Source organism: Capricornis sumatraensis, chromosome 21, assembly GCF_032405125.1.
Source record: "Capricornis sumatraensis isolate serow.1 chromosome 21, serow.2, whole genome shotgun sequence".
In the NCBI taxonomy this organism is placed as follows: Eukaryota; Metazoa; Chordata; class Mammalia; order Artiodactyla; family Bovidae; genus Capricornis; species Capricornis sumatraensis.
The window spans coordinates 48819185-48836907 of NC_091089.1; the positions used below are offsets into that span (position 1 = coordinate 48819185).

Here is a 17723-nt window from a genome sequence, read left to right on the forward strand (position 1 = left end):
AATAGATGTCATACAGAAAATATATATTAAATGCATATTACTAAGTGAAAAAAGTTGGCTTGAAAAGGCTGCATACTGTATGATTCCAAATGTACAGCATTCTAGAAAAGGAAGACTGGACTGTAAAAAGATCCACTGTTGCCAAGGGCTCTGGGGGAGGAATAGACAAATAAACAGGTGGTTCACAAGGGATTTGCAGTGCGGTAAAACTATTTTCTTATGCTACTGTAATGGTGGGCACGGGACACTGCATTTGTCAAAACCTTAAGAACTCTAATGTAAACCAATGGACTTTATTAATGGTGAGGTATTACTCTCGGTTCATCAATTGTAACAAATACACCAAACTAATGCAAGATATCAGTTGGGCAAACTGTGTGCATTTTGAGAGGGGAAGGGATGGAACAGGCTGTATTTTCTGCTTAGTTTTCATATAAACTAACACAACTCTATGAAATGAAGTCTGCTATGAAAACAAATAGATAGTTATTTAAATTTAGAAATTAAAAGCTTGACAAACATTGAGAATCTTGGAGCTGGAAAATGCTCGTGCTGGTCAAGCTGGAGCCTGTCTTCACCCACTCAGGAGGTCCTAGGCTGCAGTGGTTGCGAGCACTAGGTGCTGGAGTCAGTTTTAAATTTCAGTTTTACTACTGTCTTTGGGCTGCTATAACAAAATACTATCTGCTTGGTGGCTTGGTGGCACTTATTTCTGATGGTTTTGGAGCCTGGGAAGTCAAGACCAAGGCACTGGCCGACTTGATTCTTAGTGAGGGCACTCTTCCTGTCTGGCAGGTGGCTCACTTCTTGGTCTGTCCTCACGTGGCAGAAAGGAGGCTCTGGTGTCTTTTTCTCTTATAAGGGTACCAATCCCATCATGGGGAACCCACCCTCATGAATTCATCTAGACCTAATTACTGCCCAGAGCCTCATCTCCATCACATTGGAAGGGTGGTTAGGGCTTCAGCATATGAATTTGGGGTGGAAAGAGAAACATTCAGACCATAACCACTAGTTATAGCTGTGTGACTCTGGACAGCTTACTTGGCATTTCTGGCCCTTCTCTTGCCCTTTTTAATGTAAAATGGGAAAGATATATTAGTAGCTGCCATAGAGCGGCTCTGGGGATTCAGTGGGACAGTGTGTATACACAGCCCAGCCCTGCCTGTACCTGCTGAGAGCTTGGGAGTGGGGAGCTGCTCTTACCTTGAGAGCAGGCTCGCTCACTCTAGGCTTGCCCAGAACCCATGGTGTCAGTGTCAAAGACCATGACCCTTGGCCTGTGCAGCTTCTCTTGGAGGCACTGGATTTATCCATCAGTGATTCCAACCAACATCTATAACACACCTATTATGTGTCAGTCATGCATAGCATGTTAATAGGGGACGTGACAAACATAGACAGCATATTAAAAAGCAGAGACATTAGTTTGCTGACAAATGTTTGTCTAGCCAAAGCTATGGTTTTTCCAGTAGTCATGTATGAATGTGAGAGTTGGACTATAAAGAAGACTGAGTGCCAAAGAATTGATGCTTTTAACTGTGGTGCTGGAGAAGACTCCTGAGAGTTGCTTGGACTGCAAGGAGATCCAAACAGTCAATCCTAAAGGAAATCAATCCTGAATGTTCATTGGAAGGACTGATGCTAAAACTGAAGCTCTAATACTTTGGCTACCTGATGCAAAGATCTGACTCATTAGAAAAGACCCTGATGCTGGGAAAGATTGAAGGTGGGAGGAGAAGGGAATGAGAGAGGATGAAATGGTTGCACGGCATCCCCGACTCAATGGATATGAGTTTGAGCAAGCTCTGGGAGACGATGAAAGACAGGGAAGTCTGGCATGCTGCAGTCCAGGGGGTCGCAAAGAGTCAGACATGACTGAGTGACTGAACAACAACAAAGAGGAAATGACAGTATTTCAGTAATTAAGGGAGCCATTGGCATGGAGAAAATGACCATTCATTGGTGGGAGAGCTTGAATGGAGAAGAACGTGGAAGGGAGAAAGGTGTGTTCAGGAGCCCAGGAACAACTTCTACCTTCGTGACCAGGGTGGCCTCACTTACACCAGACTGCACACTTCATTTGCCATCACTTCAACAGTTTGAGAGGAGATAAGGAAAAGAACAAATGCTAAGAATGAAAAGGAAAAATGAACTGAGCCAATGAGATAACGAGTTGAGCTAAGAAAGTATAAGAATAAAAAGAGAATTAGGGGAATAAAATATTTTATTTTATTTATTTATTTATTTTTGCTGTTTTGGTTTTGCCATACATTGACATGAATCACCCACAGGTGTACATGAGTTCCCAACCCTGAACCGCCCCCCCATCACCCTCCCCATATCATCAAATATCAAAAATATTTTAAAATAAAGAATAAGAAGAATTAAAAATGCAAAATGATAGCATTTAAAACCCATTACAATATTTTAAAAAGCTTAAAAAATTTAAACTCAGTAAAATAATATAAAACAGAAAAGGATATTTTAAAATAGTAATAATGATAAGAATAATTAAAATATAGTCTAAAAAGAAAATACAGAGAAATAAGAATTAGGAAAAGATATGAAAACAACATACAAAATTAATCTCAGTAACATCAAAGTAAAAAGGGAATGTTAATGAAAATGAGAAAGTAAGGGTAAAAGAGATAAAATAAATATTAAATTTAGAATGCTGAAGAAAGTTATAGTTAAGATAAAAGTTTCATAGATAATGAAAAGAGAAGACAAAAACCAGAAGACCTAAAAGATTAAAAATACAAAAGAAGAAATAGGATAAGATTTGAAAAGAGACAATAGTTTAAAGAAATATAGATTAAACATAGCAAAACAAAGTAGGAATATTAAGTTAAAATTATTAACTATAAAAAGGAAATCCTGAATAATGATGGGAGAAGACAACAGAAAATAGTTTCCATGGTATTCTTTTATGGAACTCTCTTTTCTAAAAGGGTTGACTAAAAGAAGGCCACTCCTCCAGCAAACACAGCTGGGTTCTTAGGCAGCCAGATGATCATAACTCCGTTCACAATCCAAACCCACAACAACTGTATGAGACTATGGATGTAATTCTGATTTTCTGGATTATGGCTAAGAGTAAACTTATTGCATATAGGGCACAGGGAAGCTGAGATCAGAAGGCATAGATTTTCTTGTATGTCCTAATGAGGTTACGCAATTCCCTAGACTGCTTCAGACTCCAGAACTGAGGATCAGGAACCAGACTGCGGAGACCTGGAATTTAGGCCTGGCCCCAAGATCAGAGTCATTCTCTGGGTGGTCTTTATCTCGTGACACTTCAGATTTTTCTCTTGGCTAAATGATCTTTAAGTCTGCTTATCCCTGGAGAAGGGAGAGAAGGGAGAGAAGTGAAGTGAAAGTTGCTCAGTCGTGTCTGACTCTTTGCAACCCCATGGACTGTATTCTCCAGGCCAGAATACTGGAGTGGGTAGCATTTCCCTTCTCCGGGAGATCTTCCCAACCCAGGGATCAAACCCAGGCCTCTCACATTGCAGGTGGATTTTTTTACCAGCTGAGCCACCAGGGAAGCCCCAGAATACCAGAATGGATAGCCTATCCCTTCTCCAGGGGTTCTTCTCGACCCAGGAATCGAACCAGGGTCTCCTGCACTGCAGGTGGATTCTTTACCAGCTGAGCTACCAGGGAAGGAGCTAGTTTTATTCCCATGGGTGTTATCAGAATGTTTTACTGTTTGACATGGAGATGGGGACAAGAAAGTGGGCTGACTTCATTCACTGATTAGATTCCTTCCTCCCCAGAATATTTTTTTTTAAGCACCAATGATATGCCTTGTACTTGACAAAGTGTTCAGTTCAGTTCAGTTGCTCAGTCATGTCCGACTCTTTGCAACACGCCAGGCCTCCCGGTCCATCACCGGAGTTCACTCAGACTCACGTCTATCGAGTCCGTGATGCCATCCAGCCATCTCATCCTCTGTCATCCCCTTCTCCTCCTGCCCCTAATCCCTCCCAGCATCAGAGTCTTTTCCAACGAGTCAACTCTTTGCATGAAGTGGCCAAACTACTGGAGTTTCAGCTTTAGCATCATTCCTTCCAAAGAAATCCCAGGGCTGATCTCCTACAGAATGGACTGGTTGGATCTCCTTGCAGTCCAAGGGACTCTCAAGAGTCTTCTCTAACACCACAGTTCAAAAGCATCAATTCTTCGGTGCTCAGCCTTCTTCACAGTCCAACTCTCACATCCATACATGACTACTGGAAAAACCATAGCCTTGACTAGATGGACCTTAGTCAGCAAAGTAATGTCTCTGCTTTTGATATGCTGTCTAGGTTGGTCATAACTTTTTTCTTCCAAGGAGTAAATGTGCACTGAACCTAAAGAAGGATGAGCCATGGTCCAATAGTAGTTGTTGTTGTGCAGTCCCTAAGTCATGTCTGGCTCTTTCCAACTCCATGGACTGCAGCATGCCAAGCTTCCCTGTCCTTCACTATCTCCCAGAGCTTGCTTAAATTCATGTCCATTGAGTCGGTGATGTTATCTAACCATCTCATCCTCTGTCACCCTCTTCTCCTTTTGCCTTCAATCTTTCCCAGAATCAGGGTCTTTTCCAATGAGCCAGTTCTTCGCATCTGGTGGCCAAAGTATTGGAGCTTCAGCTTCAACATCAGTCCTTCCAATGACTATTCAGGGTTGATTTCCTTTAGGATCGACTGGTTTGATCTCCTTGCTGTCCAAGCAACTCTGAAGAGTCTTCTCCAACACCACAGTTCAAAAGCATCAGTTCTTCAGCACTCAGTCTTCTTTATGGTCCAGCTCTCACATCCATACATGGGTACTGGAAAAACCACAATTTTGACTATATGCACCTTTGTCGGCAAAGTGATATCTCTGCTTTTTAGTACACTGTCTAAGTTTGTCATAGCTTTTCTTCTAAGGAGCAAGCATCTTTTAATTTCATGGCTATAGCCACTGTCCACAGTGGTTTTGGAGCCCAAGAAAATAAAATCTGTCACTGCTTCCACTTTTTCCTCTTATTTGCTATAAAGTGATGGGCCTGGATGTCATGATCTTAGTTTTCTGAATGCTGAGTTTCAAGGCAGCTTTTTCAAATACTTAGCATAGAATTTAAAACAAGACAATTAAAGTTAGCAAGTATAAACAGAGTGCCTATATGCTGGCTAATGTGATATTGAAATTAGTGCTTAACTTATCCTTTTTTCTAATTAATAGCTTTTAAAAATTGAAGTATGGTTGATTTACAATGTTGTGTTAGTTTCTGGTGCACAGTGGAACTAGTACCTATTTTAAAGGAACTTTCTGGGTAGGCAGAGAGATCCAAGAACATAAAATAAGCATGGTATGAAAATTAAGAGGTAAAGCCCAGTTTGCCTTCATCTAGTAATGAATGAATAACTGAATAGACATTAGCTGGGGGAAGGAGAGGAAGGAAGGGAGAAAGTGGAGGGAGAAATGTGGAGGCAAGGATCTAGGTTGGAGAGAATGTACGGAGTGGACAGTGTGAGGGGACCAGAAAGGGGGCAGCTGTTTATGCACAAGCCATAGATTTGCCAAGGGTGATTCATTAGGCACCCAATTCCGTTCCAGACTCTATGCCCTTAAGACTGCATTAAGCTTATACCCTGGACATAATTTGCCTGGAACAACAAGAATAAGATTCGTTTGGTTTCTTCCACATTCTGTTTTCTGCACCAAGGAGAAGGTGTGGGGAGGAGGCAGGGAGAAGAGTCTGGGAAGCACACAGAAGTCTAGGTGTTAAAAAACGACACAAAACAAAACAAAGCCTGCTGCTGCTGCTGCTAAGTCGCTTCAGTCGTGTCCGGCTCTGTGCGACCCCACAGATGGCAGCCCACCAGGCTCCTCCATCCCTGGGATTCTCCAGAGATGGATACTGGAATGGGTTGCCATTTCCTTCTCCAATGCATGCTAAGCCGCTTCAGTCGTGTCCGACTCTGTGCGACCCCATGGACAGCAGCCCGCCAGGCTCCTCTGTCTACAGGATTCTCCAGGCAAGAATACTGGAGTGGATTGCCATGTCCTTCTCTGAAAACAAAGTCTAGGTGTTACTTAAGAACTTCAAAAGTGACCGACACACAGGGAAAGGAGGCTGAAAGGCAGAGGGGGAAGTGCTGTGGATGAAAGGCAATAGCCACCACCACGTGAGTCGGCTTCAGGTAACAGATGCTCTCCTCTGCTTCTCACAGCGAAGACCCCAGGATGGGAAGGGCAAGAAGGAGGAGGGGGAGGAGTCAGACACCGATGAGAAATGCACGATCTGCCTGTCTCTGCTGGAAGATGGAGAAGATGTGAGGTGGGGGCGCGGCTCCTTGGGTCTCCCATCCTCCTTCCTGGGGCTGATCCAGTCCTTTGCCGCATGTCAGGGTGGGGGGAGTGCTTGCTTGTTTGCCTGCGCACATGTGTGAGTGTGCGAGAGTGTGCAGTGTGCTCCGTGGTGGTCCTAGGAAGGTGGAGTGTGGAACATTCTGGATGTGTAGTGCCCATTGTGTGGACACCCAGACACCAAGCTAAGAGAGCAGAGGGGCATTTGGCCTGGATGGATCTCAGATTAAGTCCTGGCTTCGAGTTGGATGGCCAGGAGGAGGGGGGTCTTGGGACTCTCCTTCCTGTCATGCATTCCCATCCCAGCCACAAGCTCACTCCATGGCAGGGCCCCAAGACTCTTTGGGTGTGAGTCTCCTGGTCCCCCGAGTAGTTGGTTTCCCTCAGCTTCTGGCTCAGTGCAGCGCCTTTCCCCTTGACCATTGCTCCCACTTACCCTTCCCTCTTCCAGGCGCCTCCCCTGTATGCATCTCTTTCATCAACTGTGTGTGGACCAGTGGCTCGCCATGAGCAAGAAATGCCCCATCTGCCGAGTGGACATTGAGACACAACTGGGAGCCGACAGCTGAGGGAGGAATCAGCCAGTGGACACCCCATTTACCTTCACCAGGTCCCCCCACGGCCATAGCCCTTGCAGCCAAACTTTGCCTTCTGAGCCATTTGATGTAGAGGAAAAGCCTGCAAGCACATTTTTGTGGAAAGAGGAGTTGGTGGTAATCCGTATCCAAGGAAAGGAGGGGGTGGGGGGAGGCCCGCCCATGCAGAGTGGTGACTGCCCCGTCCCTCCGTCCGTCCATCCGTCATCCGTCCGCCTGCTGCGCGGGAGGGAGGGAGCTGGCGTTGCCTGGAACAGGGGTGGGAAGGGGGGGCCACGCTGCTGAGAGTCTAGAGGCGGTCTTGCAGGTCCCAGCTGACAGCCCGGCCCCTCGATCCTGTCCTTCAAAGGATTGTATATATACCTCTCGACCACGTAGAAACCATGTAGGGGTCTCTAGCTATTTCTGTGGATGGCAGCCAGAGCATGTTAGCTTCAGAAAAAAAATGTCCTGTGTGGTGCTCCAGTCATCTGTGGTGGACATGTCGCTGTTACCGAATCCGCACCAAATATTTCTCATTGAGTTTCTTGTTTTGGTGCCTGACTGAACCAACCAACGACAGCCCAAAATCTTCCCGTCTTTACAAGAGAAAAGAAAAAAAAAAAAAACGAATCAAAGGTGAAAAAAAAAAGAGCCAAATTCTGTTTACGGTGAAAAAGGATGATTTTTTTTTTTCACCCAGGTTGGGAGGCGGGAGGGGGTCCTGGTTTTGTTTTTGTCTTTTTTCTTGGCTTTTGTTTTTCTCATGTTTACAAGCGCACGGAGTGAGCATGGAGGGGGCATGTGAGAAGGCAGTGGGGACTGGAGATGGAGCAGATGGGGGCCTTAGATGGGCCTCTCAGGGGCTCAGTCAGGCTTGGGAAGGCAGCGTTTGAGCGGGTGAAAGGCATAAATCTGTCTTGAAGGAGGGCTCCCCACTTCCAGAGCCCATCTACTTAGCTCCAGCCATCCCCCACCCCCTCCCAGTCCCACACTGAACCAGGAGGGGTTCAGTTAGAGCTGCCCCAGGCTGCTCGGAGCCAGGATAGCCCTGCTCACGCCAGCTTCTTCCTTTGGCTGTGCTCAGACCCTGCCACAAAGAGGCAATGTGGCCACTGCCTCCCTAATGCAAAGAATTAATCAGATGTTAAAGGTCAAGTAGCACAGGTGACGGACACTTAGATTTGGCCAAAGTGCTCTCAGCTGGCATGTGCAGGCTGAGGTCAAACGTGTGGACCTTGAGGAGGATCTTGAGCTTCTATCACGGATGTCTTGAATCCTGATCGAGTCCCTCAGAGAGGACTCTGGCCCTGACACCACCTTGGTGGGTTTGGGAGGCCCTCGTCTCTAGCCCTTTCTCTGACTCTTTGATAACCTTGGGCAAGTCTCTTTCTTTTTCTTTGCCTCAGTTTCCTTCTTCTTACAGTGGGGAGAAGCAACAGTGCATGTGTTTCCACTTCCTCTACCTCACCGAGGTGTTGCGAGGAGTACGGCTATCTGCCCGACGACTTCTGTGCTCTCTCCTGGGAACCTCCTTGGGATTGAGGGATGGGGTGGTGGGAGACAAGACCTGGAAGTTCCAAGTGACGTCATACCTGGACTGTAAGCTCCCCGAGGCCAAGATGTTTCCTCCCTGGCTGCTGTCTTTCTGAACTGCTCCACATTTTTTTTTTTCTTTCTGAATTTCAAAGGGAGCAGAGAGAAAGGAGGATAGGAGAATGGAGATGGGAGAGTCTACCAACTTCCAATCCCAAGCCAACTTTCTTTGTCCATATGTGGAAAATACCAGCTCAGCTGGAATTCTGCTCCCTTCCTCTGCCCCTGCCTCTGGCTCCTTCTCTCCCTCTTGGGTACTGCCCTTCAAGCCTCCCCCTCCCCTTACTTACCCTATGTCCCAGTCTCAATGGCTTTATATCAGTGAGATAGGACTAAGGGGGACAGATATTTATCACATATATGAAGATCATCCTTAAGGTTAAGAAAATTTGAGTCTGCATTGTTGCTGCAAAGGGTAGAACCAGGATCAATGAGTGAAAATGATGGGGAGGCTTGAGATAGAACTTTCTGGCATATGTGGAGGTGTCAGGCAGAGGGGCGTAGCTCTGGACACCTGCGGGCTGAGAGCAGGGGTCATGGCTTCTGGCAGGAGGCATCCTCGAAGATCTCACTCAGACCAAGGCCGTCTCTCCTGAGTGCTGCCAGTGCAGGTGCTAGGAGAGACAGCAGCCAGGAAGGCAACATCCTGGCCTCGGGGAGCTTACAGCCCGGGTGAGGAGCCAGGTGATAGTGCAGGGTGACTAGTCGGATTCAAGGTTAATGGCCTGGGCATGATCCCGTCCCATTCGGTGGTTCCAGTGTGTGAACCTGGTCTCCAGGGCCAGTGACTGGAGAGCCCACGAGTGGGAAAGAACTTGTCAGGATTTGGGGCAGAGCTAGTTACTAGTAGCCCCAGGAAGTTGGGAACTTCGCCCCCTACCCTGCTTTGACCTGAGATGGGTGGGGCGGCCCAGGGAAGGTCACTGCCCATTTACTTAGTCTTTGTTCTTCTCTCCGAGGCTGGTTTGAAAGGCCAGCAGGTGGGGCGCTGGTGGGGAGCTGGTGTCTGGCTTCTGTCCAGGCTCTTCACTGACAACGTGGCAGCTCTAGAACCTGCCCTCTGCTCCCTGGGCCTCAGCTTCCTCAGCCGCCCACAAGAAGCTCGCGTTGGATGCTTGCTAAACTTCCTTCCAACGCTCATATTCTCTGATCCTCCCTAACATCAACACACTTTTTCCAAGTTGGGAGAGCTGTGTGCCCATCAAGCTGTTGACGATTCTCCCCCGGGGCACCAACATCTGTATCACAGGCTGAGAGTGGGACAGGTCCCCTTCTCCCCCCACTTCTCTGCAGACTCCCTGCAGGTCCCCAGGCTAACATGAGGCACTAACTGGGGTGAGGACCACCCAGAGGGGAGAGTCAGTGCTGGTTTTGGGGGTAGATCCTAGAGCCCACCCCCATGCCCATCTCTCTGGGGCTCTCCTACCCTGCAGATGGGCACCTCCCAGACCCACCGGGGGCGTGAGAAGTGTGAGAAGTGAGGAAAGGGAGTCTACGTGTCTCCTTCCTCGAAGCCCCCTCCCGCTCGCTGCCCTCCCCATTGCCCAGGAGCCTGGGAAGACTGGAGAAGAGGCAGGTTTGGGCCTCAGAATCTCACACCCACCACCTCCGGGAGGGGAGACCCCCGGTCGTCCTCCTTCTGCTCAACTCAAGGGAATCAGACCCTTCCTTGACCGAGTCGCATGAGTGCCTTCTGGGGCGACAGCGGCCCCAGGATTCCAGTTGGGCCTCCAGCCACAGCGCAGCCCGGGCTGCCGGGACGCCAACCCGCGAACCAACCCCGCGAAGCCCGGCCACCCGGCGCGGCGGGCTCGGGGCCCAGGTGGCTCCTCCCGCCGGCCCCGCCCAGCCCTCGCCCCTCACCCGTGGCGGGACTCCGAGCTCCTCTTCTGCAAATCTTTCCAGCCTCCGTGCAAGTATTCTCAACTCTTTACGCCTAATGAACAAGCACAGTTTTTTCAATGGTGAAGAAAAAGCACCAGATTTTTTTTTCTTCTTCTTCCTGAAGAAATCCACCCCCCCCCCCCCAGCCCCCCGCCTGCTGGCGGGACAGACACTCCCCGCGTGGGGCTGTAGCACCGTCTGTCAGGTCCTCCCGTCGTGTTTCATCTCCCGCGCGCGCGTAGAGCAAATGCTAGAGCGATTTCAGCTGATAGAAAAACAAACATGAAAAAAAAAAAACCACAAAAAACAAAAAACATGGCACGTTGCTAGTTTACAGGGTTTTGTGAGTTTAAATGCCTTATATTTAACAATCATAATTTATGACTAACTTGTAGATATCGTGGGTTCTTATTTAATTATTTTTATAGTTGTTTTGCATTTTTAATTATAATTTATTTATTTAGAAAGGATACTAATTTTTTTTATTACTCCTATTACCTCATTTTGGCGTTGTTTCTGGGAGTGGAATGCTTTGCATGCATTGGTACGATGACAAACAACTATGAATACAAAAAAAAAAAAAAAAAACAAATAAAAATTCCGCAAACTTTATTTCGTCCAAACTATCAGGGTGTGTGATTGCAAGCTGTCCTACTGTGGTGCTGGCCTCTTTGGATACATTCCATACGAAATGCAAACCTTTGATTCTGTATGCTGTGATCCTAGTGAAAAACTCCAATATAGTGACTGTATTTAGCACATATATAAATATAATTTGCACTCGTCAGCAGACTGGGGTAAGCCTTTCACTTGCTATCCTTGCCCCCCCATCCCCCATCATTAACCACCCCATTTTTCTTCCTCTTCCCCTTTTCCACACCCTCTGCCCACCCTGCCCCCATCCTCTGGGGAAGGTCAGGGGTGGGAGGGATGGGGGCCCATCTTAGTTTGAGAACTAAGCGCCTTGGACATTACCAGCAGGAGTGTCAGAGCCCAAGCCTGATGATTTATTAGAACGGGCTCGGGACCTGGGGTCCGGAGGCTTGGTTTTTCAGACCAGCCCTCCGGCAGACTTCCCTGTGATCTTGAGCAAGTCACCAAGCCTCAGTTTTCTGGGCTGGGGTGAGGAAGCTGAACAGGAGGGTTTCTCTAGCATCCACAGAGCCGGCGGGAGCCCACCACGCTGCGCTCGCCCATCCTCTTAGGAGAGAAGAAAGGGAGTGTGGAGGGAAGGAGAGGAAGAGAGTGGACTGAGGACTTATCCAGTGGAAGGATGTCTGTCCTTTGACACGCAGCGTCCTGCAGGGGACAGAGGGCAAGACAGGCAGATGCGTCCTTGGACACGGGCTTTCACAAGGTTTGCTGGGCATTTGGAGAGTGAGCTGCTATCCATGTCTTCTTAGATATGGGGACGGGGTCGGCAGGATATAGGTGCCAGTCTCTGGTGTTTGGGATTGACCTCGCCACCCTGTCATCTCCCAGAGCCTTTGCTGTTGAGGCCTAGCCCTTGGCAGCAGATCGGGACACAGATTTGAGACCCACGGTTTCTCCTCCCAGCATCTCCTTCACCCTCTGCCATTGCTCCAAGGGGGCTGTGGGCTGGAGGGGCTGCTGTGGAGGACACCTGGGGGCCTCCGATCTCACTGCCCACAAGAGAGGCGGGAGGGGAGAGTTGGAGGATCAATAGCTTCGAAGCCTGGCACAGCGATGAGCCCAGCTATTTTTGAGCCAGAGGCAGAGAGAGAAGGTCCCTGTCCCCTCTAGGCGACTCTGGCTCTCTACCTGTCTGCTCCCTCCCCTTTCTTTACAGCTCATCCTTCCTTCTTGCCTCTTGACATCACTGCCTTTGCCTGGTGGAGAAATCCACCCTCCACATGAGGCGCCGTGGGATGGTGCTGACTGGGGAGGGAGTGGAGGCCCAAAGTTGCCACACTGCCTGGCTGACTTGTGAGAGTGGCTGGGTCCTTTCGGCTCTACTTGGCTCTGGCTGGACTTATGGGTCCCCTTCCCTGGGCTCCCTGCCTGCTGCCTGCCCAGCTTCCCTCTGCTTCCACCCTGGAGCCATGCGGACCTGACTCCTATGGAGGCAGCCTGTGGAGTTGCCCACTGGAGCACGACTGCACACGGCAGGGCCTGGCAGATACTGCCCCTTGGCAGGGCTCCTGGACAGACACGCCTTATGCTGCTCTGGGGTGGGGTGGTCAGGGTGGGAAGTGCCCTTTGCCCTGGCTGGCCTGTCCCCTGCACCTCCTCACCCCAGCCCTCCCCTTCCCCAGTCCCACCCCTGGCCTTGGCCGCAGCTCGTTTCTCAGCTCTGGAGCCAGCGACCCCAGGCCCGAGAGGGGGTAATTTGGTTGCCCCTGGTAAGTGAAAGGCTTATCCTCAGTGTTGATTGTCCTTTTTCTGTAATCCTCCTGCTGTTCTGTTCTGTTGTGCTGTGCAACATTTTGCTACATAGACTATTTTATAGCAGAAAGCTAGAAGAATATTTATTATGAATATTAAAGCAATAGTGCATCAATGAAAAGGCGGAGACATTAGGAATTGTGTAAATGCTTAGATTCACTTTTGGTGGATTTTTTGTACTTTATTTATAACTAATAAAAATGAACTGCATTGCTAACTACACCTCACTCGTGCAGGGTGTTTATTTCTGTGCACACCCAGGAAATGCCCAGAGAATAGTGCTCCCAGACGGACCTGTGCTCCTCCGGGACACCTGGCGGTGTCTGCTGTCTTCTCACTTCACCCTCTCCTCATCCTCTCTCCTTCACTCGTTTCCCTTTTTCCTCCTCCTCCCTCAGCTTCCCCACTTCTTCTGTTCCCAACTCCCTCCCTCCTCCTCCTCTCTGATCTATTATTTTCTTTTACTTTTTTTTATCTCTCAAAGAATCTGTTATATTCTGTGAACCAACCATCTAATTAACCTGTTTTCCTAAACTTTAGTTTATGGATCTTAAGGCAGAAAGTTCACACTTTAAAAAAAAATCATTTTCAAATGTAACCTCTTATGTTTTGATCTGGAGGCTCCTCAGTTTCTCCATAGAAGAGAAAGATTTGATTTTTGAAAGTTGGGCTTGGATTTTTTATTCCTTCGTAAGAGCCCAAACTCAGACTCTCTTTGCTGTGTCTAGAGTCTATTCTCAGAAAAGTATGGGTCAGTGAACTGGAAGATGACTTTCTCTTAGAAACTACAAGCAGAGCCCATGTGAATGAACTTTTCCCCCCTCAGTCACAGAGCTTATTTTTTCAAAACAGTCTTAGATGTACAGAAAATTGAAAAGAGAGTTGAGAGCTCCCATATGTTCCCTCATGGCCACCCATTAACATCTCGTCTTGGTAGATGCATTTGCTGTAGTGGAGGAGCCAACACTGTTACCTTATTATTAACTAAGGTCCATCGCTTTCACTCATTTTGTATGTAATTTCATACATTTAAATGAATGTTAAGTGGGCTTCCCTGGTGGCTCAGATGGTAAAGCATCTCCCTGCAATGCAAGAGACTGGGGTTCGATCCCTGGGTTGGGAAGATACTCAGGAGAAGGGAATGGCAACCCCCTCCAGTATTCTTGCCTGGAGAATTCCATGTACTGGTGGCGGGCTACAGTGCATGGGGGTGCAAAGAGTCGGACACGACTGAGCAACTAACACACACAAAAACAAAATGAACGTTTAAATCTCTAGCTCTCGTTCGAGTCAGATGATCCAAAATGCTATCTGTCGTTTTCCCCACAGTTCCACCTGTATCTCTTGCTCCAGGAACCTGGGCTCCTTAGTCTTCATTCCGCCACTAGTCAGCCGTGTGCTCACACCCCGCTATCCCTGTTTGTCAGCTGTAAGCACGCGGATAGGAAACCAAGCTCCTTCCCCCAACATCTCACAGGTCCCCTCTGTCATCTTTGGCTACTTAATCTCTACGGGGGCACGGCCTTATGGGGTTGGGGGAATGGCTCTATTTCCTTGGATTTTGTGCCCACCCAACTTGTGGGCTGGTGGGTAGCCTTCTGAATCTCCAGCCCTCTCCCACCTCCTATCACAGCGCCCAGGAAGACAGACTTCTTAGAAAATATCCAGGCTCTGCTGCCCGTGACTCCCAGTTTCCATAGCCCTCAGGAGGTTAAGGAGGATGGAGTCTGGCTGTGATTGTCAGGGCTCTTTCGGGAAACGGAATCAGTAGGGTTAATATGATATAATATAGGATACGATATGTTATTTATAGACATGGAGATTTATTTTGAGGAAGAATTGGCTCATGGGATTCTGGAGGCTGAGTTGTCCTACATCTGCCCTCTGTAAGCTGGAGACCCAGGAAAGACGACAGTCTGAGTCCAGGAGGCCCAAGCACCAGGGAGCCGATGGGGACATTCCCAGGCCCTCTGGCAGGAAGGAAGGGGATACATCCTCCCTTCCTCTGCTTTTGGTTTTCTTGAGACACTCCAGGTATTGGATGAGGCCCACGCACACAGGGGAGGGCCAGTTACTCTACTGAGGCCACTGACTCGAATGCTCATCTCATCTGAACCGCCCCCTAGACACACCAGGGAATCGTGTTCCATCACTGGTGCCCCGGGGCCAGTCCGGGTGACACCGAAGGTGACATCCGCACCCTGGTCCCACCTCCCTCTCAGGCCTTCCCAGATGCTGCACTCAGCACACATCGAGTGGCCCCAAGATGATGCCTGGCCTCTGGCCCTGATTCTCCCCTGTGGGGGGCGCTCTGCAGAAACAGAGAGGCAGTGGAACTTCCCTCAGCAAAGCCGAGGGGTACCGAGGAGAGGTGAGCCTGCTGTCCACCAACCCAGCCCCTTGGCGAGGGACAAACAATAAGACACAACAGGGGTTCTGTCTAAGCAGTTCCGCTTTATTGCCACAAACTCTTGGTTTATATAGGCAAGCAGGGGGGTTTTGCGAGGGACTTTCCATAGTTGCACAATCACGTTAAAGGTCAAATCGTAATATGCCATAGATGCACCAATCTCGTTAAAGGTCAAATCGTCATGTGCCTTCATTATAACAGGAGTCTATGGTGATCACGCGCTGTCCACGTGCACGGAAATCAAGAGAGCCAATCAAAAACTGTAACATAGACCATGCCCCTATCTCTTCGGCCAGGCGCCATCTTAGTTTCCGACCACAAAGCTAACCCATCTTTTTTAAGGTTTCGCATTTAGGGCCCCACACTCCCCCACACTCCCCATTCCCCGGAAGGGGGACACACCAGAGCCTTCCCCATCAGGCACTGTCTTTCCACACTTACTTTTGCTCTGGGCGCAGCCTCACCTGCAAGCAAGGCTCCTGCCCATGGGACCTACCCTTCCTGAGCGTTTTCTGTCTCAGAACGCTCCCTGCCCACAACCAGCCACAGATGAAGTTCTTCCACCTTTGAGCTTCTGTTTAACATTTTTGTTTGAGGGAAACCCCTGCCCTTCTGCGGCACCTGTTAGCCGTGTGACTTTGGGCGACTTGCTTACACTTTCTGTACTTCTGTTTCTTCATCTGTGAAATAGGGGTAACAGGGGTGCCCGTCTCATAGATCTTTCTGAGGCGTCAGTGAGCTCACGCGGGTAAGGCACTGTCTGGAATATAGTCAGTGCTCTATAAATAATAGCCATGACAATGATAATGGTGATGGTGTGTGCGTGTTTGTTTTTTTTTAATCCCTGCCTTTCATAGTCTTTCTCCTCTCTTCCTCTCCTTCCTCTCCTTTCTCTGGAGAATTTCCGAGGCCCCATCAATGTCTCCTCTTCCTCTCTGACCATTCCAGGCCATGGTCAGCCACCAATAATGTCTGTCCAGCTGAAGGGCTGGTGGCTGAGGCCTTAAAATCAAGACACCAGGAACAACTGCTTGATTAAAAGTCTTTCCCACATTCAGCTGGAGAGTCTAGAATAAAAGCCACATTGAGGCCTTGAGGTTGGACACACAGAACCCACCCTCCCTCCAGCTCATTAGCATCACTGCCCCCTCCCCCCATTCCAGTGACACTACCCAACCTTCTCCTTTTGAATTTAGGACTAGAAATGTCAAATGTCCTTGCCCATACTCCTTTTGTCCAAGGCTGAGGTCCCTGGAAGACTTATCTTGCCCTCACTCAGAACATTTGGCTGTTTGCAAGTGGGTGATGCCTGGGGTCAACCTCTGCCAAGGGGCTGAGAGCAATGGGGGTCTCTGTTCAAGACAAAGACACAGCACCAAGGGTCCTCCAGAAGCGGGCATCTACAGTACTTCTGACCTTATTCCATTTGGAGCCCACATAATCAGAATTCAGAAGGGGTATATCTGAAGATAGCTGAGTTTACTTATCAAAATCTTGGAAGGAGAATGTTGTTCAGTTAAAGAGCTGAGAAAATATGATTGAAGGCTTTCGTTTAACCTGCTTCTGAGAAAAAGTGTTTCTTAGACTGTGGTGTAACAGTTCCTGTGTAAATAACTTGTGCTAATTGCAAATGAGTCTTTTTCTTTAATGCGGACCCTGGGGTATTTGGGCATCCCAGGTGGTGCTTGTGGTAAAGAACCTGCCTGCCAATGCATGTTTGATCCCTGGGTTCAGAAATAGCCTCTGGAGGAGGGCATGGCAATCCACTCCACTATTCTTGAATTTAGGACTAGAAATGTCAAATGTCCTTGCCCATCTCCCTTTGTCCAAGGCTGAGGTCCCTGGAAGACTTATCTTGCAGGGTAGAGGATCCTGGTAGTTCATAGGGTTGCACAGAGTCAGATACGACTGAAGTGACTTAGCACACACACACGCATGCAGGATTTTATTTGGAAATACTTTGCAGTTGTAGCTCTACATTTAAGATTCTCTCCAAATATTCTTTAATGCAGACTTGCTTCAGAATCAAATGAGGAAAGATGATGCTGATATAAACCTTGGCACTCAAGAAGCCATCCTTTTAAAGAAGAACTTTCTAACAATGTGAGCTGTCAGTGCAGGAGTGGGGTGGGGCTGGGGAAGGAACGAGCAGGTCTGGAGAAGACGGTAGGAAATGGAACAGAGGAGCAGGGGAGGACGAGAAAATCCCTTGTTTTGTTTTCTTCATCTTAAGGGGTTTGGGGGCTTCCCTGGTGGCTCAGATGGTAACGAATCTGCCTGGAATGCGGGAGACCTGGGTTCGATTCCTGAGTTGGGGAAGATGCCCTGGAGAAGGGAATGGCTACCGACTTCAGTATTCTGGCCTGGAGAAGTCCATGGACAGAGGAGACTGGCAGGCTATAGTCCATGGGGTTGCAAATAATCAGACATGACTGAGCGACTTTCACTTTTAAGGGGTTTTGTCTTAGTTGGAGGAAAGGGACTATCCAGGGCTACCAGCCATGGCTGAT

The 17723-nt window shown here is 48.4% G+C and overlaps 1 protein-coding gene across 1 annotated transcript in view; it reads left to right on the plus strand.

The window, feature by feature from the left end:
• Window positions 1-6911, plus strand: part of ARK2C (arkadia (RNF111) C-terminal like ring finger ubiquitin ligase 2C) — a 108382-nt gene extending 101471 nt beyond the window's left edge. The window contains exons 7-8 of the mRNA XM_068993997.1: window positions 6207-6313; window positions 6794-6911. Coding sequence (XP_068850098.1) covers window positions 6207-6313; window positions 6794-6911 — 225 coding nt within the window. The remainder of the gene's footprint in view (window positions 1-6206; window positions 6314-6793) is intronic.
• The last annotated feature ends 10812 nt before the right edge of the window (window positions 6912-17723 follow it).